At 35.8% G+C, this 27,895-nt stretch overlaps 1 protein-coding gene across 2 annotated transcripts; it reads right to left on the bottom strand.

Annotated features, from left to right (window-relative positions):
* Positions 1 to 26,722, bottom strand: LOC142339207 (uncharacterized). 2 transcript variants are annotated; one of them, XM_075389048.1, is made up of 5 exons: positions 24,469 to 26,722; positions 7,281 to 7,319; positions 5,407 to 5,638; positions 4,542 to 4,736; positions 1 to 743 (listed from the first exon to the last, which is right to left on the bottom strand). In XM_075389048.1, the coding sequence occupies exons 1-5, from the start codon at positions 25,396 to 25,398 to the stop codon at positions 511 to 513; spliced, it is 1,629 nt and encodes a 542-aa protein (XP_075245163.1). In that variant the 5' UTR covers positions 25,399 to 26,722; the 3' UTR covers positions 1 to 510. The 2 variants fall into 2 exon arrangements, with proteins under 2 accessions (XP_075245163.1, XP_075245164.1); XM_075389049.1 differs by lacking the exon at positions 7,281 to 7,319 and having other exon boundaries at positions 24,469 to 26,715.
* Between the last annotated feature and the right edge of the window lie 1,173 nt (positions 26,723 to 27,895).

Here is a 27,895-nt window from a genome sequence, read left to right as displayed (position 1 = left end):
TAGGAGCAAGTTTAAATTGTCATAGAAATATAAATCTGATCTTCCAGAGGCTTCACCATTGATGAAATGAATCAAGTAAACAAATTAGGCACAAAATTGAATCATTCGAGAGAACATCGAGAAAGTTAGCGACAAACATTTACGTGCAAACATTTAGTTAAAGATTTAATACCAAATTAAATAAGCGGAGCCTAAAAGCACGAAATACAAAGAACACTAATTAACCAGTATCAGAACAATAACTTTTTGTACAAAATTAAAAACTAGCTCGTTCATTTTCCAGAAGACGACACCCAGAACATAACTGAACAATCGGTGGGACAAACAATTTATAATGCAAAGACCGGCAGTGCTGAATCTTTGTTTATTAGAAGCTGCAAATCCCATATTGTAATTTTCGAGAAGTGCGACTTCTCACTCGACGAACAAAGTTCTCATGTTTACAAAGCTAGAGCAACATCGCAGTGACCGATAAAGTTTTCCAAGACAGATAAGGAAAGGATAGTTGTGCTAAGCGTTCGTGTTCGCAGATACGGTTCTGGATCTGGGCGTTGGTTTCTTTGCCTCGCTCGGCTTGCGCATTAGGAAGGCGTGCTCCGTTGATGCCTTGTGATCGTTCTCGTAGTCTAAATGGACAAAGGCCACCTCTACCTCCTGTAACAACTCCAGTTTGTTCTGAAGTGATTCACCAATGTCGTGTGCCTCGCGTAGAGTCATGTTCTCGTCCAGAGTAATGTGAACCTCTGAAACCAAAACAAGTAGGAACAAATCTCTTAACTACGCACATAACTATTCGGTGATGATATCTTTTAGATTATACACAATGGAAAAATCTTACGCAAGAATTTCTATCTCGATTTTCTCCGAGGAAAAGATCGCTGACAGTTCCGTTCTACTTTCTTGGTTTTAGCAACGCTTGACTTATTTACCTCAGGTGATATTGGCATAAATATCAGAACATCTCACAGAAAGGCTTTCGATTATAGCCAGTCGAATCTAACAATAACAGTATATTTTCTTTCACAGAAACTGTGAGTCCCAGAAAGCTATGCGAAGTTAAGTTTTGCAAACTCTCAGCACAAAGCTATATTCGTTATTGAGTGATCGAATCATGATGACGGATTCACACCAGTAGGCACGATCTCATTTCAGTTCTAAATTACGATTACAATAGACAATTCCTATTCCATTGAATGAACAGATTAACTTCATGTAGTCCTGCTTGAAAAAAAAACACTGACACGCGACTACAGTCTCGCTATTGAAAGCCACGCGTTCACTAAAAATAAAAAAAATATCGGAAAACGCCATACGGATTGGCCGCCTTTGATTGATTCAGCTAGGATCTGTAATGCAATCAGAGCTTTAATAAAACACATCATTTCTTAAACCGCCATGTAAAAAATTATAACGACAAAAAATACCAGCACAAAAGTGATCAGTCTGTGGAACGGTTACTTTTATAAGTTACGCCATCAGAGAAACAACCACAGCTAAACAAGTGTATCGATAAAAACATTGATAAAAATTTTTACAGGCTTCTATTATGAGGCTAAATAGGTCTCTTATCTTTTATGATAATTAAACTTTTTTCTCGATAATATAATGTTAATTAAAATTATTATTATCACTATAATATCACTATAATTAATTGAAACACCTTCCAGCTGACTGGCAAATGGTTATCTAGAGATCCAAGTGTCATTCAAGATTGCCCCGCAATTTTAAGAGAGTTTCTCATATGAAGCATGATATTTCAAGGCCACGGAAAACACGTAAGATCATCATGCAACGATTTGGTTGATGCTGCAGAAAACGCGAACTGAAATTAACAACACGGCTCGTGCGAGTCTGTACGTAGCACAAAATGTTCTAAAATACCTCTCAACGTTGCAAAAACAACAACTTTTAAATTCTATCAGAGAAACCGTCGGGGTTATCCGAAAGCAGCTTATAAGCTTTGGAGAAAATTACATGTACTGTTTAAACCAAAAATGCAGTCTTTTAGGCAGAAAAAAAAACAATAACCCTTCAAAGAATTCTAGAAAGATAAGTGGCAATTGATCAGTACTCATGGCTCGGCACTGTTCATTCAGGTCTTCTTTAACTCTTTAAAACTAGGCTCGGACTTGTTGAGGCAACGGTATCGGTAACTCTAATTTTGACACTTAACATTGAAACGAAAACTTTTAGAATACTCTTCCTATCTTGATACTTTATAAGCATAATGGGACAATTAAATTTGTTAAATCGTGCAGATGTGTCATGAACAAGACTTAATAACCCAAAGTTTGGTTTGGGACTTTTCTAGCAAGTTGTCGCAAAGAAGTAATTTTTTTGATCCTGTCATGATTGACAGTTTTTGCACTCTGCTTCCAATTGTGGCCAACATATAAAGGAAATAAATCTTTCTCGGACAAACTGTCTCTTTCTCCATCACACACACCCGGTACATTACAAACACAAAGACACTTATATACACCCACACAAGCGCGCACACAAACAAAAACCCGACACCAAAAACAATAAAAATTTCGTTTTGGCATCTGATCTTTATTTGAAGTTTCTCGCCCTTCATTCATTCGCTTCTTCACTCGTTTTTTTTTCTGGCAAACTTGGCATGGATATCTTGGGGCAATAGTTTTGGTTAAGATAAAACACAAAAATCTGAAACAAACCTTTTGAATTTATTCAAAATATTTTGCATTTTTGATGTTTCACGATCATATTTGGCCTACGCGTTTTTGATATTTCTGACAGTTTTTGCAATCTGCATGTAAAGTTTGTCTCTAACATGTACAGGATCATTGAAGGCTGCTCTTAAAATGTCTCACTTAGTAGCGTTGAAGAACATTGGTATCAGTAAATTGTACGTTTTGGCCATTTCAGTCACTTAAGAGTATTTTTATATAAATGGAAAAATTTAATAATTCTTATGTGAACTGAAAAACAAAAGAAAAACATACCAGAAAGATTGCCGGAAAATAGCCGCTGTTGGTTCCAATAAGCATGATTGGGATTGAAAGAATAGATATTGAAAAAAAAATTCGTACAAAAACATTCTTTAAGTCCGATTTAGTTTGATGGCATTTCGTAGTTGAACATACTTGTTTCTTAGAGAGAGGCTACAGGGGCAACAATCAATACCAATAAGCATTAGAGATGGTAACTAAGGCTTACAGCAACGACGTTCAAATAGCGGGCATCTAAAATTGGGCTGTATGGGTTTATCCCGTTTCTATTTCTGACTTCAATTTTTTATATTGACTGTTCATTTTGAATTGCTTTGCTGAGCAACTGCTGTTCAAAATCACTTTCAGCAGAATGAGAGAAACTAGCCTAGAGAAGTCAAAAAGATTTCACGCAAAATGTTGAAAAGGCGGCAAAATGAGGTAAAGCGAAACATTTTTTTATTCGACGAAGTAAAAAAAAAATAGGAGCGCTATAATAGCCGGCTGAGATGAGGGCGGCTATTAATTAATTACTTCTTTAGAAATCAATTCGAATAGCAATTTCAAAATACAGAGAACTGAAAAAAATGTATTGAATTTTTCAACCTGGAAATCCATAGACACTAACTGACAAATTAATCTGTATGTCCTTATAATAGAGGAGATTATTTTGAACTATCGGCACTGACATGAAAAAGAAAACAAATAAAAAAGATCATTTTTGCATATTTTGAGAGCTCTAAACTGCTCCAAGTAATCAAATTTCCAAAATTTTTCTGATACAGGGGAAAAACAGTTTGTACAACAGTTTTTGACTAGCAGAGACGGATATAAAGCGATGTCCCCCCCCCTCCGAGCGATGTTTCTTTTTGCTTCTCGATTTTTCTATTTAAGTTCCCCTTTTTGAATTTTCTGATATTTTTTATAGAAACCAAAACTGAATCCTGAGCGCTACAAATTTTTGTTTATCTATTTTTTTTCTCTGCGATGCGTAAACAAAAAGTGAAACTTTGACTGAAGAAAAAAACGGAAAACTATAAGACCACATATTACTTAGCTCTCACTTAAAAATATTTTTTCGAAAAGGGCAAATGGCATCAATATAATATTTCTAATTGGAGGGAGCATTCGTTCACATTTATTCGATTTCTCAAATAAAATCCTAGTCTAAAACTAAAAAAAGCAGTTAAATTTAGCAGCTCAGGCATTCTTTCTGGAAATAATTCGAATTATAACGCTATTTTAAACTCAGACGAAACTACCATACAATGAGCTTATTAATGAAACTTTGACAATGAAACGCGTTAATTTTTCACCATTGTTACCGATCAATTGACGTCATTAACTAAGCTATGAGGTCAAAAAGTGGCACACTATTTTTTGCACAAACAATCTATGAAACATCGATAAAAACTGAGGTATCATTATGAGAATAAGACTGTAAAGCGTACAGATTCAAGTATTTATTTCACTGCAACAAAAAACGCATAAGTACTGCATTGACTATTCAGGCATGTTATAATAAGCTCATAAGCCATGATAATAATACGGTATCGAATGTCTAACCATTAAAACTAGATTTCGCCTGACCTGTAAGAAATCCAGAGCCGAGGTGAAAAGCCCTAACAGTGTCGATGTTCTTGATCTTCTCGTGATGATAGAGGGACAGCCATGTGATCTTGGCAAGCACAAACGGAGGAGCTGTTCGACCAGTGATGACTTTGATCTGATCGCTGCCCGTTTTCCACCAATTGTAGCAGATGTAGAAAGATATGAGAATCGCACCTACGAACAAGAGAACCCGTGAATGGAACACTCCAATGCAGATATTTTTGTTCAGCACTCATAAGTCACAAAAAAATGGAGGACAATAATTGTTCCAAATAGGAAATAAACTCACATTATGCTACTTATAGGTTTTCTTTTTCGAATGAAACATTGATATTAATTCCCAAATTAGAGATACTCTATGAGCATTTGCCTCTCATCGCTAGTTGTTTCACTATCTGTTTTTTTATTTTTTATAAATTTGATTGCTTTCGGCTCCCTTCAGCAATACTCCAGTTTGTTTTTGATTCTGCAAATTTTCAAGACGAATCAATTATTATTATTATTATTATTTCTGTCAAACATTTGCTTTAACAGTTTAGCGCAAAATTTGTTTCTTCCTAGAATTCGAAGTGTTTGGTCTTATCATGTTCAAATCGTTGAAGAAAGAACAAAACAGATTAAACAAAATGGAAAATAGTAAAAGTTCCAAATTCTCACATGGTCAGCTTTTATTGTTCTCAGCAAACAATTCTGGAACTTAATTACAAAACTTTAAGAACTCAGAGTACTTTAAATTTAGGAGCCCAAAACGTTTCTATGGTAAATTACCAGTGATAACGGACCAAAAATGCCAAGAATTTGCAATCGCCACAAGACTTAGCTGAATATATTTAATGTTTCTCACCAATAGGATCGACTACTTTCAGTTCTGCGTAGGTAGATCCAACCCATCCACAGGCTAGTGCGAATGAATTCCCGATAACGTCATTGAAGTGGTCAGTCGCTAGTGTCTTAGTGGAGGGGGAGTCAATTCTTCGGCAGTAGAAGAAGAGAAGCAACTTCATCACTATCGTCACAAACACCATCAGTTTCGACCATATGTCAACGTGAGGGTTCGCACTCCAAGTTATTATTTGCTGAAATCATCACAGCAATCCCAAATAGTTATAAAACACCACGTGATAGCATCATTATATCAAGCATTTTTTTCTTTTATACCAACGAAGGCTTTTTAAACCGCGGTCTTGAAAGCGTACGCTGAAAGTACTTGGTAGTGGAACGGTTGTGTCTATATTCGATACTTATTGCAGCATGTGAACAAGATACGCTAATATGAGCTCAATATGACGTTCACGCTGAATAGACCACGAATATGATTAAATAGTTTAAAAATCGAAACTTCCTTCAGCACCAAAAAGTCAATTTTTAATCGTTGCTATACCTAAACTACATAACACACTACCTTTTTGCTAAATGAATTATATTGTTCGCAATGGAGGAATAAAGTATTTTATTAATAATACGTGACATTTATCACCAAGATTTCATTCCGACAGAGTAAATAAAACCATATCCATATCTAGAGATAACTGCTTTGCGTTCCTGGTTATCAGTGCTCCAAGCAATGAAAAAGTGAGCTTAATTAAAGGCGACCCATTTCAGTCTACTTTAAGTCAATCGTACATGGTCATTGAATTACAAGGCCGACAAATAATATTGTCTTATAGACCATAGGCCAACGAAACTGTCTTAAAGACAATACAACAAGTCAAATTTATAAACAAAAATATGCCAGAGACATTGAATACATTTCTCAGTTTACACCCCCCCCCATTGTTGTGTTTTTCACTAATGGGGGAGGCGGGAGGGGCGTTACACGCTCCAGCAGGCCTACTCAGCTGTGGGGGAGTTGGGGTACAATGGGAAGGGGACATTGTAAGAACATGGAATTTTATCTCCATTAAATCATTATTTACTGAGCAATACATGCAAGCCGCCATGCGGCCATTCAGTCTGAACACGAAATTATCGCTTCTAACTTAGGCAGCATTTTCATGGTTCACAGTTAACATTGGATATCAGTTATAGAACAGTTTGTGAATTGATTTCAGTCCAATTTCACACCCGATGGCAACCCAGAAACTCATTTATGCACTGCTTTCGTTTGAACTCAATAACTGAAAAGCTACAAATACATTTAAAACAAAAAGATTAATATACAATCAAAATTTTGCATATCAATGCGGTACTATGAACTGTTTCCTTCGCGCGTAAATAGGAAATTTTCATTTCTAACTTAAAAACAGGAATTGACATCCTTTTCTATGTTTGTCTCAATTTTTTTTGAACAAACGACCATTTTCGAAACTGTAACGCTATTTGCATCTCGCACATCTAAGTATTAAAGTATATCAAAATTTAGTAATTCCAGTGCGTATTGTTTATAAGCAGCAGCAGCAGCAGCAGAAAACATCTCGATAACAAAAGTAGCTGAGATATTGAAAAATTGCGCTTTTTGAGACGGAAACAGTTCGATTAAAACTTAAAAGCTCAGTTCGACTGGGCACTTAAAAATATTTAAGATTCCCCCTTGCATTCAAATTTTCCATGTCAACTGATTGTCTAATTTCTAAACACATTTTAAACTAAATTTAAACCCCTTTCATCAATATTCGATCACATTTTAAGTGCTCAGTCGTAGCAGAGCACTTTCGTTCAATGGTAATTAGTGTCCATTTTGATTTGTATTGACATGATGCTCAGTCGAACTGAACTTACCCATTGGTAATCGGGATATATTTCTCCACAAACTAACTGCTGTAAAATTACCACAACAAATCATGCAGTATGCTTCCATCCATATTAATTAACACTCGAGCAAACTTCCTTATATTATCATAAAACGAGCGGCAAAAACCTGTAGCATGCATAATATTTAATTTGAAAATGACCTTATCCGCTCCCAAAGCGAAATTGACAGCAGTTACTTTAGTTTATTACGATTTTCTGTTTGAATAATTGCGAAAAGCAGCTGCTCGCCCGAAACTTTCTTTTCCATAGACATTTAAGGATTTCAAACTTTTTTGGGCCTTAATTGAGGCTCTTGTTGATATAATAGAGCAACCAGCAGACCGTATAAATAATCGGTGTTACAGTTATGACCGAAATCTATTCTAATGAGCATGTCTTTCTTTTTGTTCAGAGCTTGGATCTCCTTTCATTGAAAACTATTTCGTCAGCGAATAACAAACATAACCGACTAACGTCGGGCGAATTGCTCTCAAACGACCGGCGAGTAAGGTGAGCGCAGCGGGGGTGCAATAGTGGACTGGGTGGGGACTGATGTGGGGCGGTGGTGAGATCAATTTCTGAGAACCGCCCTTCACACAATAATTTTAAGTCTCCAAAACAATTTCTGCGAATCGCATACTTGGAGACTAGTGGGCTAAAGGCTCTAAGAGAACTTAATGCCCACTGGGCGCTACCTCTTATCTCGTTTCTGGGGATGAAAAGTCAAATGGGTCAGACGAAAAATCGGTCAAGCAAAAAATTGTACGAGACTAACAGGATTAATATATTTGCTACAAACTGCTTTTGAGAGCAATTAAGAATGATTTCCTCAAGAGAGCTGGTTGTGCAATTTATGATAAAAACATTTCTACTTTAACTCAGCGTTAATGAGGATAATAGACGATGACAATACTCCACAAAACAGCAGCTGAAGTGGGGCATCAACAAAAAGAGATAGTGAGAGAGGGAAAGATAAAACGTGAACAAGAAAGGGAAGGAAAGAAACCTAACCTACAGAGAGAGAGAGAGTGTGAAAGAGCGCTAGGAATATTTTCCATGATGGAAGTCACTCTGTAACTTCAAGTTTTCTAGCCTTGTTCGTAAATAAATCATTAAACTGGAAAAGGTAAAATTTAAAAGAAAGGTTTCCAGATTTTGCAGTGGAAATGTTTAAAACCATTTAGAGGTGTCTCTAGAGATCTGTCAAGTAATCAATCTGCTGAAAAAAAATTGTTGCCCTGTAATGATCGTTAACCCAGAAAAGGACAAAAATATTCAAAAATTTTGGAAACAATTGCAAATTTTAATAAAATCTTGCTAAAATTCCAGATAATTTTATCTTAAAAATCAATTCATTGTCTCAAGGGACTATCCAGTATCCCTGTTTCAAGCCTTGAATAGTTTCACTGGCTCAAAGATCCATAGACTTGGAAAATGATAATAACTTTGTAAAGAAAAAAAACTTTAACCAAAAATTACTTAAACTGGAGAAATATATAATGCTAACCCTAACTCTAAAAACTATGCAGCAGCTTATTACCAAAAATTGGAGGAGGTCCTAGGGCCCTTGGTGTCGAAAAAAATCAAAATGCTTAAAACTTGAAAAATTGCAAATATTTTTTTAAAAAAAGTGCTTAAATTCGTGATATTAAAATCTTGAAAAACATTCCATTACATCTTGAAACTATGCAGTAACCTTAAATCGAACCCTTGAGCTGGATTCGCGGCTCTTGAGGCTGCAGAAAAATTACAAAAAATTTCAAAACTTAAAAAATTGCAAAATTTATAAAAAAAAATTGCTAAAATTTGTGATAAAAAAGTTGAAAATTAATATATGATCAACAAAAATTTGCCAGTAACTTTTTACCTAAGGGGAGTTTTCCGATCCTTGAGGCTCAAAAAATTTGAATAATGACTATAAATGTAAAAAATAGGAAAAAAATCGTTTTGTCAAAAAAAATGCTAAAATTCGTGATAATAAAATCTTGAAAGACATTCCAATACGTCTAGAAACAAAACAGTAACCAAATTTCAACCAACAGAGGCTGTTCCTTGGCTCTTGAGGCAGAAAAACATAAAAAAACAACAATTTTTTTAAAAAAAACTTGAATAAAATGCAAACTTTAAAATGCTAGAATTTGTGATAAAAAATTGAAAACTACTCAATGGCCAATAAAAAAATGTCAGTAACTTATTAACTTATTATAACCCCTAAGGAGATTTCGTTGTCCTTGGGTCTGGAAAAACTTTAATACGGAAAAAAATGACAGTATATTTGAAAAAATTTTTTTATTTGAAAAAATGGTAAGATTCGTGATTAAAAAGTTGAAACCATTCCATTAACACTAGAAACGATGCAGTAACACATTATCAAGTCCTAGAAGAGGTTCCTGGATACCTGGCGCTGATAAAACTCACAAAATGTCAAAAATTTTCAAAAAGCATGAAAAAAGTTGTTAAAAAGACAGGACTTAAACAATTGCTACAAACTTCGTTTGAGAGCAAAAAAAAACGAATCCAACCAAAGTACCGGAAACTGCTAATAAAAAACTTTCATAGTTCACAGTTCAAGCCACATGAGGCTAGCCTAACGGAAAATATCTTGAAGATAAAAAAATGGACAGTATAAAATTATCGACACAAACTGCCTCGATAAAACGTGAAGTTACGTCAAGTTATGCTTTTCAGCAATTTTGGTGCGCGAGAACCTGTCAGAATAGTAGACCTATTAAAAACTAGAACCTGACTGAGTGCCTCGGATCTATCAACACATGCAGTTTCTTGCGACAAGCCAAACTGCTCAGTCAAAAAAAATCATACGAAAGACCAACACAATCTAAACAGTAGCTACCCTTTATTTGAGAGCACGGAATTTTTTAAATTTTCCGTTTTCACAAGCAACGTTCAAAAAAATTTGATTACCATTGAAAAGAAAAAGTAATGAAAAGATTCCAATTCACGAGCCATTAGACAAAATTATAAATACACAACCCAGAAAGCAACAGACCATTAGAAAAAAATCCGGAGTCAAGAATGCCGCAATCCTGCGACGAGAATTTAGCAATAATAAAAATCAAAAACCACAAAATCTGAACTAAATAGAACTAACTTGTGCAACTGGAAAATGAGAAGCCACTAAATCAAATTATAAAATTATTCTGTAGGTCAATACGCCTTCATGATACAGATTATTACGCTCTCCCGTATATATATCCTTTGAAGGTAGGTGTAGGTAAAACCGCATTCTATTATCAAGGCGCAAACTCAAGATTCAAAAATACAGGCTCATCTAAGATCCAACGCTAGAGCAAAAAGCAGAAGAGTATCCGATCACGTCGTGAAAACTACTCATAAACAACGTGCCGCCGACATGATAGTTCCCAGTTCACGACACATGAGGCTTGAAGAAACACAGGACACCTTGAAGATAAAACTAGACCCGAGAAAATTATCCCATTAAATATGAGTGAAAATTCCTAAATTGTCCCGGTAAAACAAAGTTATTCTTTGTAATTGTTTTATTGGAACCGAGACACGTAGAACTACCAAAAAAACTAGACCTTGACTAAATGCCTTCAATCTATCAGCACATGCAGTTTCTTACGACAAGTCAAACCGATCAGTCAAAAATTTCATACGAAAGACCAACAGAAACCAAACAAAATCTACACTTTATTTGAGAGCAAACAGAAGTCTTTTAATCTTCCACACGTTGATAGGCAACGTTCGAAACAAAATTTGATCACTATCATTGAAAAAAAAGTAATGAAAAGATCCGGCGAAAAATGCGGAATCAAGAACGTCGCAATCCAACAAGGAGAATTTGACAACAATAAATATTAGAAAACACAGAATCTGAACTAAAATAAAACAGTTTGTCAACTAAAAATTGAGAGACCACTAAAGCAAAGTAAAAAACTCTACTGTAGGTCAATACGCCTTCACGATAGAGATTATTACGCTCTCCCATATATATATATATATATATATATATATATATATATATATATATATATGGGAGAGCGTAATATATATCCTTTGAAGGTAAGTAAAACTGCATTCTATCATCAAGGAGCAAACTCAAGATTCAAATATACAGGCTCATCAAAGATCCAACGCTAGAGCAAAAAGCAGAAGAGTATCCGATCACGTCGTGAAAACTACTCATAAACAACGTGCCGCCGACATGATAGTTCCCAGTTCACGACACATGAAGCTTGAAGAAACACAGGACACCTTGAAGATAAAACTAGACCCGAGAAAAATATCCAATCAAATGAGTGAAAACTACAAAATTGCCCCGGTAAAACAAAGTAATTCTTTGTAGTAATTGTTGCATCCGAACCGAGACACGTAGAACTACTGAAAAAACTAGACCTTGACTAAACGCCTTCAATCTTTCAATATAAAGGTTTTAGCGGCAAGCCAAACCAGTCAGTCGAAAAAATGCAAAAGAAAGACTAGCACAATCCAAACAGCAGCAACACTATTTTAGAGCAAGCAGAGTTTTTCAAAATCCCCCTATTAAAAAGCAACGTTCAAAAAATAGTGGCCTTCTACAATTGAGAAGTAGAAAATATTGTGACGAAAAGATTCCACTTCATGAGTTGGACAAATTTTCAGATACACAACCAAGATCAGACCGTTGAAAAAAGTCAGCAGACACAAATGTCGAAACTCTGCAAGAATTTTACAAATATTCAAGAATAAAAATATCAGTTAAACTAATTTAAAACATTTTTTAAAACTGAGGTTTGAGAGTCCAGTCAATCAAAAAAGAAATCTTCTGTAGAACATGCCTTCACGATACTGAATATTTTGTTGACACATGAGTTAAATCCATATCCGCCTCATCTAACATCCAACTTCCGCAAAAAAAATTCATCCATACTGCAAACTTGGCATTCAAGTGTAAAATATAAAAAAAAGATTACAAAAAACGATCTTTAGTCGAAAAGTGTAAGAAAATTGTCCAACTCCTAAAATTATCTTTAGCAGTTAAGTGACAAGTGAAACAGATAACTTTGTCTAGTGATTTCTCCAAACGAGCGTCTGAATGTAGGCTACACCTCAACCACCTTGATTTCCTGGAGACCCCAGAGGCTTCAATGGTCAAATCATGTATCACTCAAAGAAACGAAAAAGTATGGTCGGAGCAATTTTTCACTTTGAATTGAATATATCCACTGAACTGCTGTCATTAAGCAGAAGTAATACTCCATTCGAACAACAGTTTGATCCAGAGCCGTACGCATCAAGTGAAACGCATGTAGAAAAAAGATTCGTCTGAGAGACACTGAAACCCAGGCAAGGCTTATTCGCAGTTTTGCAAGCCAACTCGATGAAACAAGATAACATAATCGTTTTTCACAATTTGTTATCCACACATACCAATCAGATCATATTTTAAATCAATATTCCCATCATATAAAAATAAAACATTTGCGCCCATCGCCTAATATCAAACAACCGAAATACACAATTCAGCAAGGAATACATACCAATAATACGACGTTAGTGCGCTTAGTATTCCAAAAACGCTCAGATCAATTTTCAGTTCAAAATTCATGTCGAGTAGGAAAGTGAATGGTTATTCACCTCAGATCCCAGCAAACATCCGGAATACATACTTAAAAAAACATATGCGGGAAAGGTACATTTAAACAAAGCAAACGCAATTTAAACGCTCTGCTGACTTGCTCTGAAACGAGTAAATTCTTGGAATTTAGGCTACACAAGCGTTAAGCCAAACCAAAAGAAATTATTTCGTGCAATTTTGAATGAGAGCTTTTCAGATCATGCACAGACAAAGATTGAGAAAAAAACGCCAAAGGTATCTTGTAACAAACTACTTCTGAGTGATATTTAAAAAAAATCAGCCCACTCAATGCTGTAGTTCTTCACAACTGCTTTTTCAGACATACCTATTAATAGTATGCGTCAAATATTATTCCTATACGTAAAATTTCCTCATCTACGTGCAACGCAGGGACTACAAAATCAAGAATCAAAATCCCGAAAAATTACAATATATCTCCTTACTTGCTCAAACTAGTACAGGAGGGTCCAAATGTAGGCTATTCATCCGCCGTTTCAATTTGCTGCCGAACGGGGCTTCGAGCAATACTTCCAAAAAAATCCCAAACAAAATTTATGCTGAAACAATTTTAACACTCTGACTTCAATATATCTACTGCACTGCCCTCAGTAAGCAAACTAATTATAATTCAGATCCGACAACAGCTTGAATAAGATCCATTTGCACACCATTAAAACACCGGTTGAAAAAAGATCACAGGTAAATTGTCACTGACCTGGCCTAAGAGACACTGAAAACCAGTCACGACCAATTCGCAGTTTTACCAGCCCACTGAATGTTAGTGTAACAGAATAGGTCTCAAAACTTTGCTTCTCGCACATACCATTCCAATCATTATTGTAATTTATTACATCTTATATAAATAAAACAACATTCCACTCGCCTAATATCAACCAACCGTAATGCACGATTCGGCAGAGAGCAATTACCGTTAAATACCACGCTAGTGTGCATAGCGTTCTAAAAACCACCTTTGGAAGAATAATTGGTCTCCTTTAGAAGAATAATAAAGAGAAATTAAAACCGAACCAAACATCAACGGCAATTTTATGCTGGAGTATGAGGATACTTCTCGACAAAAACTTTCTCATAATATTATTTGAAAAATAAGCGTAAATGATTTATCTTATCTTATATCTTTACGAGTGTTCCCTTCATCAACGTACAAGGCAAGAAGAACCATTGAACAAATTCCATAAAAAATTCTAAAAATTACAGATGTCTCCTGATTTCATCCACAACTAGTAAATAGGGCTCAAATGTTCGCAAGTCATCAACCGTTTCCACTCCCAAAAGAATTGGGATTCGAACAATACTTTGGAGTTTATAAAAACTCGAAACAAATATAAGGCCTGAAGGATTTTAGCTCTGACTACAAGTTAAAAAATCAAAGAATATATCTCATCTGCTTCAAAGAGTAGAGAAGGGTTCAAACGTAAGCAATTCATCAGCCGTTCCTATTTACTGCAGAACAAATCTTTCTAATATTATTAAAACAAAAACTAGGTGGGAATAATTTTAACACTCTGGTTTCAATCACTCTACTAGACTGCCTTCAGTGAGCAAACGAAAAATATTTCAGTTCCGAAAACAGCTTTAATAAGATCCGTTAGCATAATATGAAAATGACGGTTGCAAAAAGACTGCAATTTAATGGTCACTAACACTGTCTAAGAGACACCGAAAACCAGTCAAGAACAATTCGCAGCCTTACCAGCCCCATGAATGTTAGGGTAACAGATTGTGTCCCCAAACTTTGTTTCCCGCACAAACATTTCCAGTCAATAGTGTAAATTATTCTAGCCTATATAAACAAAACATCGCTCCACTCGCCTAATATTAACCAACCGAACTTCACAATTCGGCAAAGAAATTACCGTTAAATACCACACTAGCATGCACAGCGTTTTAAATAACCACTTTTAGATCAACAATTGATCTCCAGCAGAAATATGGTAGGATAAAAAATTATTATTCAGCGGAATCGCCAAATACAATACATAATTCAAAAAAAATCAAGAGGAAATCATGCCATTAACAGAGCAATCACCAAAAAAAAGAAACAAGGGAAAGGTAACTTTAAACGAACACAAAAACGGCTGTTTTGCTATAAAAAGAGTAAGAGTTCAATTTTAGGCTACCCAACTATTTAGCCAAAGTGATAGAGTTCACCTCGTACATCCATAAATGAGCGCTTTACATATCCTGCCAAACTGAAAATAAAAAACGCCGAAAGTAATTTGTCAAAACTACTTCCCAGAGAAAATAAAATCGAACCGAAGATCACTCGCAATTTTATTCCCCTGTTGTACAAGCCAACTCAATGCTGGAGTATTAGGATACTTCTCCACAAAAAATATTTTCTCAATTTCTATTTGAAAAATAAGCTTAAATGATTTATTTTGCCTTATATCTTTACGAACGTTCGCTTCAACTACGTAAAAGGCATGAAGAACCATTGAACAAATTCCATAAAAATTCTAAAAATTACAGATGTCTCCTGATTTCATCCCCAACTAGTAAATAGGGCTAAGTTTTGCAAGTCATCATCAGTTTTCATTCCCAAAAGAAATGGGATTCGAACAATACTTTGGAGTTTATTAAAACTCGAAACAAATATAATGCCTGAAGGATTTCAGCACTCTTGACGACAAGTTAAAAAATCAAAGATATCTCCTTGTCTTCTAAAAGGAGTAAAGAACGGTTCAAACGTACGCCATTCATCAGCCATTCCTATTTGCTGCAGAAAAAATCTTTCTAAAAATTTAAAAACAAATTTCAGGTGGGAACAATTTTAACACTCTGACTTCAACCACTCTATTGGACTGCTTTCAGTAAGCAGAGGAAATATAAATCAGTCCCGAAAGCAGCTTGAATAAGATCCGTTTGCATAACATGAAAACGACGGTTGACAAGAAAAACTGCAGGTTAATGGTCACTAACCCTGTCTAAGAGACACTGAAAACCAGTCAGGAACAATTGGCAGCATAACTAGCCCAATGAATGTTAGGGTAACAGATTGGGTCCCCGAACTCTGTTTGCCGCACATACAACTCCAGTCATTAGTGTAAATTATTCTAGCCTATATAAACAAATCATCGCTCCACTCGCCTAATATTAACCAACCGAACTTCACAATTCGGCGGAGAAATTACCGTTAAATACCACACAAGCATGCACAGCGTTTTAAACAACCACTTTTAGATCAACAATTGATCTCCAGCAGAAAGATGGAAGGAATCAAATTTTATTATTCAGTGGAAACGCCAATTACAACACATAATTCGAAAAAAAAACTCAAGAGGAAATCATGCCATTAACAGATCAATCACCAAAAAAAAAGAAACGAGGGAAAGGTAACTTTAAACGAACACACAAACGGCTGTTTTGCTATAAAACGAGAAAAAAAGAGTTCAAATTTAGGCTCTTTAACTATTTAGCCAAAGTGATAGAGTTCACCTCGTACATCCATAAATGAGCGCTTTACATTTCCTGCCAAACTGAAAATAAAAAAACGCCGAAAGTAATTTGTCAAAACTACTTCCCAGAGAAGTTAAAACCGAACCGAAGATCGCTCGCAATTTTATTCCCCTGTTGTACAAGCCAACTCAATGCTGGAGTAATAGGATACTTCTCCACCAAATATTTTCTCAATTTCTATTTGCAAAATAAGCGTAAATGATTTATTTTGCCTTATATCTTTACGAACGTTCGCTTCAACTACGTAAAAGGCATGAAGAACCATTGAACAAATTCCATAAAAATTCTAAAAATTACAGATGTCTCCTGATTTCATCCCCAACTAGTAAATAGGGCTAAGTTTTGCAAGTCATCATCAGTTTTCATTCCCAAAAGAAATGGGATTCGAACAATACTTTGGAGTTTATTAAAACTCGAAACAAATATAATGCCTGAAGGATTTCAGCACTCTTGACGACAAGTTAAAAAATCAAAGATATCTCCTTGTCTTCTAAAAGGAGTAAAGAACGGTTCAAACGTACGCCATTCATCAGCCATTCCTATTTGCTGCAGAAAAAATCTTTCTAAAAATTTAAAAACAAATTTCAGGTGGGAACAATTTTAACACTCTGACTTCAACCACTCTATTGGACTGCTTTCAGTAAGCAGAGGAAATATAAATCAGTCCCGAAAGCAGCTTGAATAAGATCCGTTTGCATAACATGAAAACGACGGTTGACAAGAAAAACTGCAGGTTAATGGTCACTAACCCTGTCTAAGAGACACTGAAAACCAGTCAGGAACAATTGGCAGCATAACTAGCCCAATGAATGTTAGGGTAACAGATTGGGTCCCCGAACTCTGTTTGCCGCACATACAATTCCAGTCATTAGTGTAAATTATTCTAGCCTATATAAACAAAACATCGCTCCACTCGCCTAATATTAACCAACCGAACTTCACAATTCGGCGGAGAAATTACCGTTAAATACCACACAAGCATGCACAGCGTTTTAAACAACCACTTTTAGATCAACAATTGATCTCCAGCAGAAAGATGGAAGGAATCAAATTTTATTATTCAGTGGAAACGCCAATTACAACACATAATTCGAAAAAAAAACTCAAGAGGAAATCATGCCATTAACAGATCAATCACCAAAAAAAAAAGAAACGAGGGAAAGGTAACTTTAAACGAACACACAAACGGCTGTTTTGCTATAAAACGAGAAAAAAAGAGTTCAAATTTAGGCTCTTTAACTATTTAGCCAAAGTGATAGAGTTCACCTCGTACATCCATAAATGAGCGCTTTACATTTCCTGCCAAACTGAAAATAAAAAAACGCCGAAAGTAATTTGTCAAAACTACTTCCCAGAGAAGTTAAAACCGAACCGAAGATCGCTCGCAATTTTATTCCCCTGTTGTACAAGCCAACTCAATGCTGGAGTAATAGGATACTTCTCCACCAAATATTTTCTCAATTTCTATTTGCAAAATAAGCGTAAATGATTTATTTTGCCTTATATCTTTACGAACGTTCCCTTCACCTACTTACAAGGCAAGAAGAACCATTGAACAAATTCCATAAAAAATTCTAAAAATTACAGATGTCTCCTGATTTCATCCCCAACTAGTAAATAGGGCTAAGTTTTGCAAGTCATCATCAGTTTTCATTCCCAAAAGAAATGGGATTCGAACAATACTTTGCAGTTTATGAAAACTCGAAACAAATATAATGCCTGAAGGATTTCAGCACTCTTGACGACAAGTTAAAAAATCAAAGATATCTCCTTGTCTTCTAAAAGGAGTAAAGAACGGTTCAAACGTACGCCATTCATCAGCCATTCCTATTTGCTGCAGAAAAAATCTTTCTAAAAATTTAAAAACAAATTTCAGGTGGGAACAATTTTAACACTCTGACTTCAACCACTCTATTGGACTGCTTTCAGTAAGCAGAGGAAATATAAATCAGTCCCGAAAGCAGCTTGAATAAGATCCGTTTGCATAACATGAAAACGACGGTTGACAAAAAAAACTGCAGGTTAATGGTCACTAACCCTGTCTAAGAGACACTGAAAACCAGTCAGGAACAATTGGCAGTCTAACTAGCCCAATGAATGTTAGGGTAACAGATTGGGTCCCCGAACTCTGTTTGCCGCACATACAATTCCAATCATTAGTGTAAATTATTCTAGCCTATATAAACAAAACATCGCTCCACTCGCCTAATATTAACCAACCGAACTTCACAATTCGGCGGAGAAATTACCGTTAAATACCACACAAGCATGCACAGCGTTTTAAACAACCACTTTTAGATCAACAATTGATCTCCAGCAGAAAGATGGAAGGAATCAAATTTTATTATTCAGTGGAAACGCCAATTACAACACAATTCGAAAAAAAAACTCAAGAGGAAATCATGCCATTAACAGATCAATCACCAAAAAAAAAGAAACGAGGGAAAGGTAACTTTAAACGAACACACAAACGGCTGTTTTGCTATAAAACGAGTAAAAGAGTTCAAATTTAGGCTCTCTAACTATTTAGCCAAAGTGATAGAGTTCACCTCGTACATCCATAAATGAGCGCTTTACATTTCCTGCCAAACTGAAAATAAAAAAACGCCGAAAGTAATTTGTCAAAACTACTTCCCAGAGAAGTTAAAACCGAACCGAAGATCGCTCGCAATTTTATTCCCCTGTTGTACAAGCCAACTCAATGCTGGAGTAATAGGATACTTCTCCACCAAATATTTTCTCAATTTCTATTTGCAAAATAAGCGTAAATGATTTATTTTGCCTTATATCTTTACGAACGTTCCCTTCACCTACTTACAAGGCAAGAAGAACCATTGAACAAATTCCATAAAAAATTCTAAAAATTACAGATGTCTCCTGATTTCATCCCCAACCAGTAAATAGGGCTAAGTTTTGCAAGTCATCATCAGTTTTCATTCCCAAAAGAAATGGGAATCAAACAATACTTTGGAGTTTATAAAAACTCGAAACAAATATAATGCCTGAAGGATTTCAGCACTCTTGACTACAAGCTGAAAAATCAACGATATCTCCTTGTCTTCTAAAAGGAGCAGAGAAGGGTTCAAACGTACGCCTTTTACGCCATTCATCAGCCATTCCTATTTGCTGCAGAAAAAATCTTTCTAAAAACTTAAAAACAAATTTTAGGTGGGAACAATTTTAACACTCTGAATTCAATCACTCTATTGGACTGCTTTCAGTAAGCAGAGGAAATATAAATCAGTCCCGAAAGCAGCTTGAATAAGATCCGTTTGCATAACATGAAAACGACGGTTGACAAAAAAACTGCAGGTTAATGGTCACTAACCCTGTCTAAGAGACACTGAAAACCAGTCAGGAACAATTGGCAGTCTAACTAGCCCAATGAATGTTAGGGTAACAGATTGGGTCCCCGAACTCTGTTTGCCGCACATACAATTCCAGTCATTAGTGTAAATTATTCTAGCCTATATAAACAAAACATCGCTCCACTCGCCTAATATTAACCAACCGAACTTCACAATTCGACGGAGAAATTACCGTTAAATTACACACAAGCATGCACAGCGTTTTAAACAACCACTTTTAGATCAACAATTGATCTCCAGCAGAAAGATGGAAGGAATCAAATTTTATTATTCAGTGGAAACGCCAATTACAACACATAATTCGAAAAAAAATTCAAGAGGAAATCATGCCATTAACAGATCAATCACCAAAAAAAGAAACGAGGGAAAGGTAACTTTAAACGAACACACAAACGGCTGTTTTGCTATAAAACGAGTAAAAGAGTTCAAATTTAGGCTCTCTAACTATTTAGCCAAAGTGATAGAGTTCACCTCGTACATCCATAAATGAGCGCTTTACATTTCCTGCCAAACTGAAAATAAAAAAAACGCCGAAAGTAATTTGTCAAAACTACTTCCCAGAGAAATTAAAACCGAACCGAAGATCACTCGCAATTTTATTCCCCTGTTGTACAAGCCAACTCAATGCTGGAGTATTAGGATACTTCTCCACCAAATATTTTCTCAATTTCTATTTGAAAAATAAGCGTAAATGATTTATTTTGCCTTATATCTTTAAGAACATTCCCTTCACCTACTTACAAGGCAAGAAGAACCATTGAACAAATTCCATAAAAAATTCTAAAAATTACAGATGTCTCCTGATTTCATCCCCAACTAGTAAATAGGGCTAAGTTTTGCAAGTCATCATCAGTTTTCATTCCCAAAAGAAATGGGATTCGAACAATACTTTGGAGTTTATAAAAACTCGAAACAAATATAATGCCTGAAGGATTTCAGCACTCTTGAATACAAGCTAAAAAAATCAACGATATCTCCTTGTCTTCTAAAAGGAGTAGAGAAGGGTTCAAACGTACGCCATTCATCAGCCATTCCTATTTGCTGCAGAAAAAATCTTTCTAAAAACTTAAAAACAAATTTTAGGTGGGAACAATTTTAACACTCTGAATTCAATCACTCTATTGGACTGCTTTCAGTAAGCAGAGGAAATATAAATCAGTCCCGAAAGCAGCTTGAATAAGATCCGTTTGCATAACATGAAAACGACGGTTGACAAAAAAACTGCAGGTTAATGGTCACTAACCCTGTCTAAGAGACACTGAAAACCAGTCAGGAACAATTGGCAGTCTAACTAGCCCAATGAATGTTAGGGTAACAGATTGGGTCCCCGAACTCTGTTTGCCGCATATACAATTCCAGTCATTAGTGTAAATTATTCTAGCCTATATAAACAAAACATCGCTCCACTCGCCTAATATTAAACAACCGAACTTCACAATTCGGCGGAGAAATTACCGTTAAATACCACACAAGCATGCACAGCGTTTTAAACAACCACTTTTAGATCAACAATTGATCTCCAGCAGAAAGATGGAAGGAATCAAATTTTATTATTCAGCGGAAACGCCAATTACAACACATAATTCGAAAAAAAATTCAAGAGGAAATCATGCCATTAACAGAGCAATCACCAAAAAAATGAAACGAGGGAAAGGTAACTTTAAACGAACACACAAACGGCTGTTTTGGCTAAAAAACGAGTAAAAGAGTTCAAATTTAGGCTCTCTAACTATTTAGCCAAAGTGATAGAGTTCACCTCGTACATCCATAAATGAGCGTTTTACATTTCCTGCCAAACTGAAAATAAAAAAACGCCGAAAGTAATTTGTCAAAACTACTTCCCAGAGAAATTAAAACCGAACCGAAGATCACTCGCAATTTTATTCCCCTGTTGTACAAGCCAACTCAATGCTGGAGTATTAGGATACTTCTCCACAAAAAATATTTTCTCAATTTCTATTTGAAAAATAAGCTTAAATGATTTATTTTGCCTTATATCTTTACGAACGTTCCCTTCACCTACTTACAAGGCAAGAAGAACCATTGAACAAATTCCATAAAAAATTCTATAAATTACAGATGTCTCCTGATTTCATCCCCAACTAGTAAATAGGGCTAAGTTTTGCAAGTCATCATCAGTTTTCATTCCCAAAAGAAATGGGATTCGAACAATACTTTGCAGTTTATAAAAACTCGAAACAAATATAATGCCTGAAGGATTTCAGCACTCTTGACTACAAGCTAAAAAATCAACGATATCCTTGTCTTCTAAAAGGAGTAGAGAAGGGTTCAAACGTACGCCATTCATCAGCCATTCCTATTTGCTGCAGAAAAAATCGTTCTAAAAACTTCAAAAACAAATTTTAGGTGGGAACAATTTTAACACTCTGAATTCAACCACTCTATTGGACTGCTTTCAGTAAGTCAGTAAGCAGAGGAAATATAAATCAGTCCGGAAAGCAGCTTGAATAAGATCCGTTTGCATAACATGAAAACGACGGTTGACAAACTGCAGGTTAATGGTCACTAACCCTGTCTAAGAGACACTGAAAACCAGTCAGGAACAATTGGCAGTCTTACTAGCCCAATGAAAGTTAGGGTAACAGATTGGGTCCCCGAACTCTGTTTCCCGCACATACAATTCGAGTCATTAGTGTAAATTATTCCAGCCTATATAAAACATCGCTCCACTCGCCTAATATTAACCAACAGAAGTACAGAATTCGGCAGAAAAATTACCGTTAAATACAACACTAGTATGCACAGCGTTTTAAACAACCTCTTTTGGATCAACATTTGGTCTCCAGAAGAAAGATGGTAGGAAAAACTTATTATTCACCTCAGATCACAGCAGAAACGCGGAATACAATACAAAATTCGAAAAAAAATTCAAGAATAAATTATGCCATTAACAGAGCAATCACCAAAAAACAAAAAAGAGGGAAAGGTAACTTTAAACGGAACACAAAAACGGCTGTTTTGCTCTAAAACGAGTAAAGAGATCGTATTTAGGGTACCTAACAATGTAGCCAAAGCGATGGAATCACCTCGTACATCCGTGAATGAGAGCTTTACAGATCCTGCCAAAACTTGTCAAACCTACTTCCGAGAGAAAATAAAACCAAGCCAAAGATCACTCGCAATTTTACTTTGTACCATTTAATTCAATGCTGAAGTATAAGGATACGTCTCCACAAAAGATTTTCTCACAGTTACTTTGGAAAAATAGCGTAAAGGATTTATCTTATATCTTAACGAATGATCCCTTCATTTACGTACAAAGCAAGGAGAACCATTGAATAAGTTCCATAAAATTACAGCAGACATCTCGTTATTTCATCCCCAACTAGTAAAGAGGGCTCAAATGTTGGCTTCTTAGCAGCCGTTTCTATTTCCAGAACAACTGCAATTCGAACAATACTTTGGAGTTTTGAAGACGTGAAAAAAAAATTAATGCCTGAACGATTTTAGCACTCCGACTTCATTCACTCCACTGATAAAAAGTAGACGCACCAGAGTTCAGTTCCAACAACTGCTTGAATCAGATCCCTCTACACCGCAAAAGAGCGGTTGAAAAAAGATCACATGCTAATTGTCACTAACCTCTTCTGCAAGAAAATGAAAACAATTTAAGGCTCATTCGCAGTTAAGAAAACTCAGTATTAGAGTAAAAGTATCCATCTTCACAATTTGTTTCCCAAACATACCACTCGAATCATTAGTATAAAATATTATTCCCATCCTACATAATTAAAACATCGCTTCCCGCACCTAATATCAAACAACCGAAATACCAATTCCGGCAGGGAGAAATTACTGTCAAATGCAACGCTAGCGTGTATTAAAATTTAAAAACTGCCAAAAATGATATCCAGCATGAATAATAAGGAATATCAAATTGTTATTCATTTCAGATCGCAGCGAACACGCGGAATACAATTCATACTTCGAGAAGAAAACATTGCTCTCGAACGACAGGCGATGCAGTTTAATTCAGGGGCTGTAGCTTAGATATATTTTTTGTATATGGTTCCAAAAAAGTTGACCAACCACGCCGGGATTCGAACCATGTATTCCTCCCGATCCCTCACCAGAAGCACTGCCCACTCAGCTATCAGGCCCATCTTGTTGCAAGGCTGCAATCGATTTTATTTTAGCAACAAGCTTTACTTCGGAGTGAGAGCAATAGAGATCACTCAAAAATGAAGAACGAAAGCGAGAAAAAGTCACTTGAGAAGTCAAAGAATGCTCTAGATGAGCGCAAAAACGGCCAAGGCAAAAATTTGTATAGAAAAGACCAACACGTTAACAATAATTGCTACGAACTTCGTTCGAGAGCAATAATCAAGAGCAAATAATCCGATGAGCAAAGTAACCCTAAAAAAACGCCGGGAAGCTACATTTAAACAGAATTCAAAAACAAGGCCCCAACAGTTATTGAAAAAAGAATTTTTGACCTGCTGTCCAATCAAAAATGCAAGGATTACACCTTAAAACAATTATTAGTTGCTCATGAGGAAGAAAGATCGATCTTGAAATATCTCAGTTTGCACGTGGGAAAATCTCGACAACGATAAAATTCAAAGAATCGAAAAAGAAATTGTCTTTAAAATCTGTCGCTACTCGTGCAAAGAGTACTGCGTTGTCAACTGGGAGAAACAAACACATTTTGGAGTTAGTGAGAGAAACGAACAAGGAGTAAGTATATCATTGGGTTGAGAGAGCTTACTTGCAATGATTGAATTTGAACTTGGAAAGAGGCGAGACCCATGACCACAGATATAATGATGATGGCCGCCGGTTCCAGTCTCGTCCTCCCAAAGGGGTACGAGTAGAAGTTGGTTCTCTTGGCAGCTCTGGTCGTGTAAAATATAACAGCACCCGAGACAAGATCGACAACACTGTCCACTAAGCTTGATATAATAGCCATGGAACCAGATAGGTACGACGCCACCAGCTTGGCAATCATTAAAATCACGTTAGCAATAAACGACAACTTTGCCGCCATCTTCACCGCTTTTCCAGTTGCTTTCAATTCATTATCAGCGTCATCCTTAGACTTAGAGACCGCATCCTCTGCATCAACAATCGCTGATATAAAATCATCTTGCTTGGTGTAAAAATGCTTCAATTTTTGTTTCGTTTTTCCTGTTTTCTTTTTGAGGTCACTCTTATACTCTGTTTGCAAACTTCTGAATTTGTTTAAAGCAGCCGCCCGTCTAAAATACACATCATTTTCAAGCCTAGGGCCAGTTATGTTGTATGGATTTGTTATTGAGCGAGAGTTCATTCTGGTAAAACCGTTCGTCGACATCGCGATAACACAGTCACTGCCCTTGCCGTTATCTGAATTCAAAAAAAGATTCTCTTTCAATGACGTCGGACATCCATTCCCACAGCTTTGTAGCAAATGCTCTTCCGGGTTGTCACTTTTGGCAAGCTCAGAGCCTGAATCACAATCTTTTTCTCCAGTTTGCAAGGTTGAATTTTGCGACCGATCGTTGTTATTAGTGTTCGAGGATTCTGAGCCATTACGTGAGCTGGAGCTTCGGTTACGTAACGATTGTCCATCTGAAGAGCTTTCGTTGGCCTCGTTACCCATCCTATCATTTTCTGGTAGGAGGTTCTCCATTGCATCGTTTGGGTTCTCATCACCCATTTTAAACCAACCGACCTTTCACCGTTTCACGAGTTGTTACAGAAAACGACAGTCCAAAAATCTGTCAGAAATAAAAGCTTCCGTAGAGATAGATTAATTTTCGGATCAGCTTGACAAAATATTGTAGAATAGTTAGGTCCTATGAATCGACATACAAGTGAACAAATTATGAACTCGTCACGATGCCAGGTAGCTCAATGGTAAATGTTCAACAGATTATTTTGTACCTAGGTTTCGAATTGAGTGGTCACATCTGTGAACAAAAGAGCTAATCCACACACAGATAGTGACTCAGCTGGGAAGATGCTTAACAGCAGCACTTTAAAGAGGTTTGTTTGGACAAAGCGAATAAGCCGATTCGATTCAATCAAGTAACAACAAAATAACCAAGTTAGCGTGGTAAGGTTGAAATTCAATTCAGTGTAGGTATTGCATACAAGGCCCGAAAAGGCAAAATAGGAAAAGTAAGATAATATCTTCTGTACCCAAATAGATAGTACTATACACTACACACATGAGCGAAGAACGCAGAAAGAAAGCAATGTTAAAATCAACTCCAATCGAGAAATCCCGTTTCAGACTTTAAAGGCAATAGCAAGATTCAAGTCTGATGAAATTTCAACAACATAAATCGCAAGCGATCCTATAACACTCCTCGAAAGCTGCGTATGAAGGTCGATAAGATAGCTGATTGATTGCTATCACTAACTAAATATGTCACAAAGGTTGACGTTGGCGTTCGTATGTTTAAATCGCCCAAAATAAATTAAATATGAAGATCAATTAATGCCCATCCTCGAATTATAACTAACTAGCAGTTACAGCTGCCACCAATAACTACAATTGACTAACTAGTTTATAGTATATACAAAGTATTTGATGCAACAATTAAGTTCATTTATTCAGGGAATAAATCCTCGACAAGACTTGTGACCTGATTGATAAAAGCAGTGGGGCGATTTGTGTACACCCTGGCTAGTCACATTGATCTCATATTATTTTACTTGATCGAAAGCGACACCAAATAGCACAACAGGCAAATTCTCCCGGTTCAAACCTCCAATTGAATGTTTAATCAACTGCATTTTATATTGACATAACTCATCACTCCTCTGAAAAAGTAAACAGTTTGACAGAAAAACGAACGTTGTATATACAGTATTTAAAGTCTCAACTTTTTTATCAGCAATTAACAAACTACTTCTAACAAACAAATCGCAGAGCAGAGAAATGAGAGCTTTGAAAAGAAAGTGCAAGTACGTCACCGTATAGCTCAATGTAAGAGCAATGCATTCTATAGCTTGAAGAGAATAACACAAATTTTACAAATAATGAATAGGTCAAGCGTGCAGCTTTGCACATACTTCAAAAATAAATATCAAACTGCAAATACCATGAATGAACACACAATGAAAAAATATCCCCCAACATTTTCTATTTTGAGCAAGTTACCAAAATAGCTATTCTAAAAAAGAAAATGACTACGTCCGGATAATGCGACATAAAACTCGTTTTCTGTTCTAAACTTAAAAAAATCATTGCCAATTTTAACAAAACAAATTTATCAATCTCAAAATAAACTTCAATCTATATCGCCAAAAGATTGCCAAAATTAGCCAAAACTCTATTTTTGCACACATTGCGATTGATGAAAAAGATATTCTCCGCAAAACGATTTCGCGAATGGACAGAAGAAAGATGCGTAATTCCTGGCCAAGAATATCTGTCCTTCTAAAAATCTTTTTGCAATTCTTTTTCAAGTTCAAAAATGAGATATACTATTTGTTCAAAAGAAGCCCAATAATAACATTATATTTTCAGAGTAAAGCATATGTTTTCTTAAGGCATTGACTAAAGATTTCCAAAAATTTTAATTACTTCTTGAATTCTGCCAGCATTTGTTGCTCTTTTCGTTAGCATTATGATCGAGTCTCAATAATCAAAGATCTAGTTTGCTATGTCAAGTAGTTTTCGCATCCCAAAAAAACGAACGGCTTTTATATCTTTGATTATATTTCCTTTAAAAATTGAAATTTGCCCTTTGCAACCTTTTAAAACCTTAATTCTGTCAACTTAATGAAGTGTCCTTAATAAAAGGTCCCACTTTTTTACGGAGAAAAGCAAAAGTAAAACTAATAGCGGTTTTATGTTTCAACTAATGGTTTTCCGACTGCAAAACTTTTAAAAAAAAACTGTATAATTTTTGAATTTTTGCAGGTATTTCCGGTTCCTTTTATGTCCCATTTCAAAATGTCCCATGAACAACAGGTCCCGTTGTTCTTGAAAGGAGGCTCTGTTGAACATATATAACAAATTCAGTGAATAGCTTACAGTTTTAACAATTCGCTATTTCTTTCGTAATTGTTACTTAAATTTCCGATAACTACAGGTAATTGATGTTTTTGTAGTCGCTTGACATATTCTGAGTATTGAGATGTCTCAATGGCTTCCGATGGAGGTATAAGTAAATTTTTTAAACTCTTTCCGTGGACAGTTG

The sequence above is a fragment of the Convolutriloba macropyga genome, chromosome 5 (assembly GCF_964194025.1).
Source record: "Convolutriloba macropyga chromosome 5, txConMacr16.3, whole genome shotgun sequence".
NCBI lineage: Eukaryota > Metazoa > Xenacoelomorpha > Acoela > Convolutidae > Convolutriloba > Convolutriloba macropyga.
The sequence above is the reverse complement of the archived record's forward strand: the minus strand, read 5'-3'. Positions and strand labels throughout refer to the sequence as shown.

What these genes read in the sequence shown, in the direction of transcription:
- LOC142339207 (XM_075389048.1), bottom strand. Translation starts at nt 25,398, where the DNA reads ATGGGTGATGAGAACCCAAACGATGCAATGGAGAACCTCCTACCAGAA. An exon ending in TATATCCCGATTACCAATGG is followed by an intron (nt 5,639 to 7,280) that starts GTAAGTTCAGTT and finishes TGATGATTTCAG; the next exon opens with CAAATAATAACTTGGAGTGC. An exon ending in CGGCTCTGGATTTCTTACAG is followed by an intron (nt 744 to 4,541) that starts GTCAGGCGAAAT and finishes TTTTGGTTTCAG; the next exon opens with AGGTTCACATTACTCTGGAC.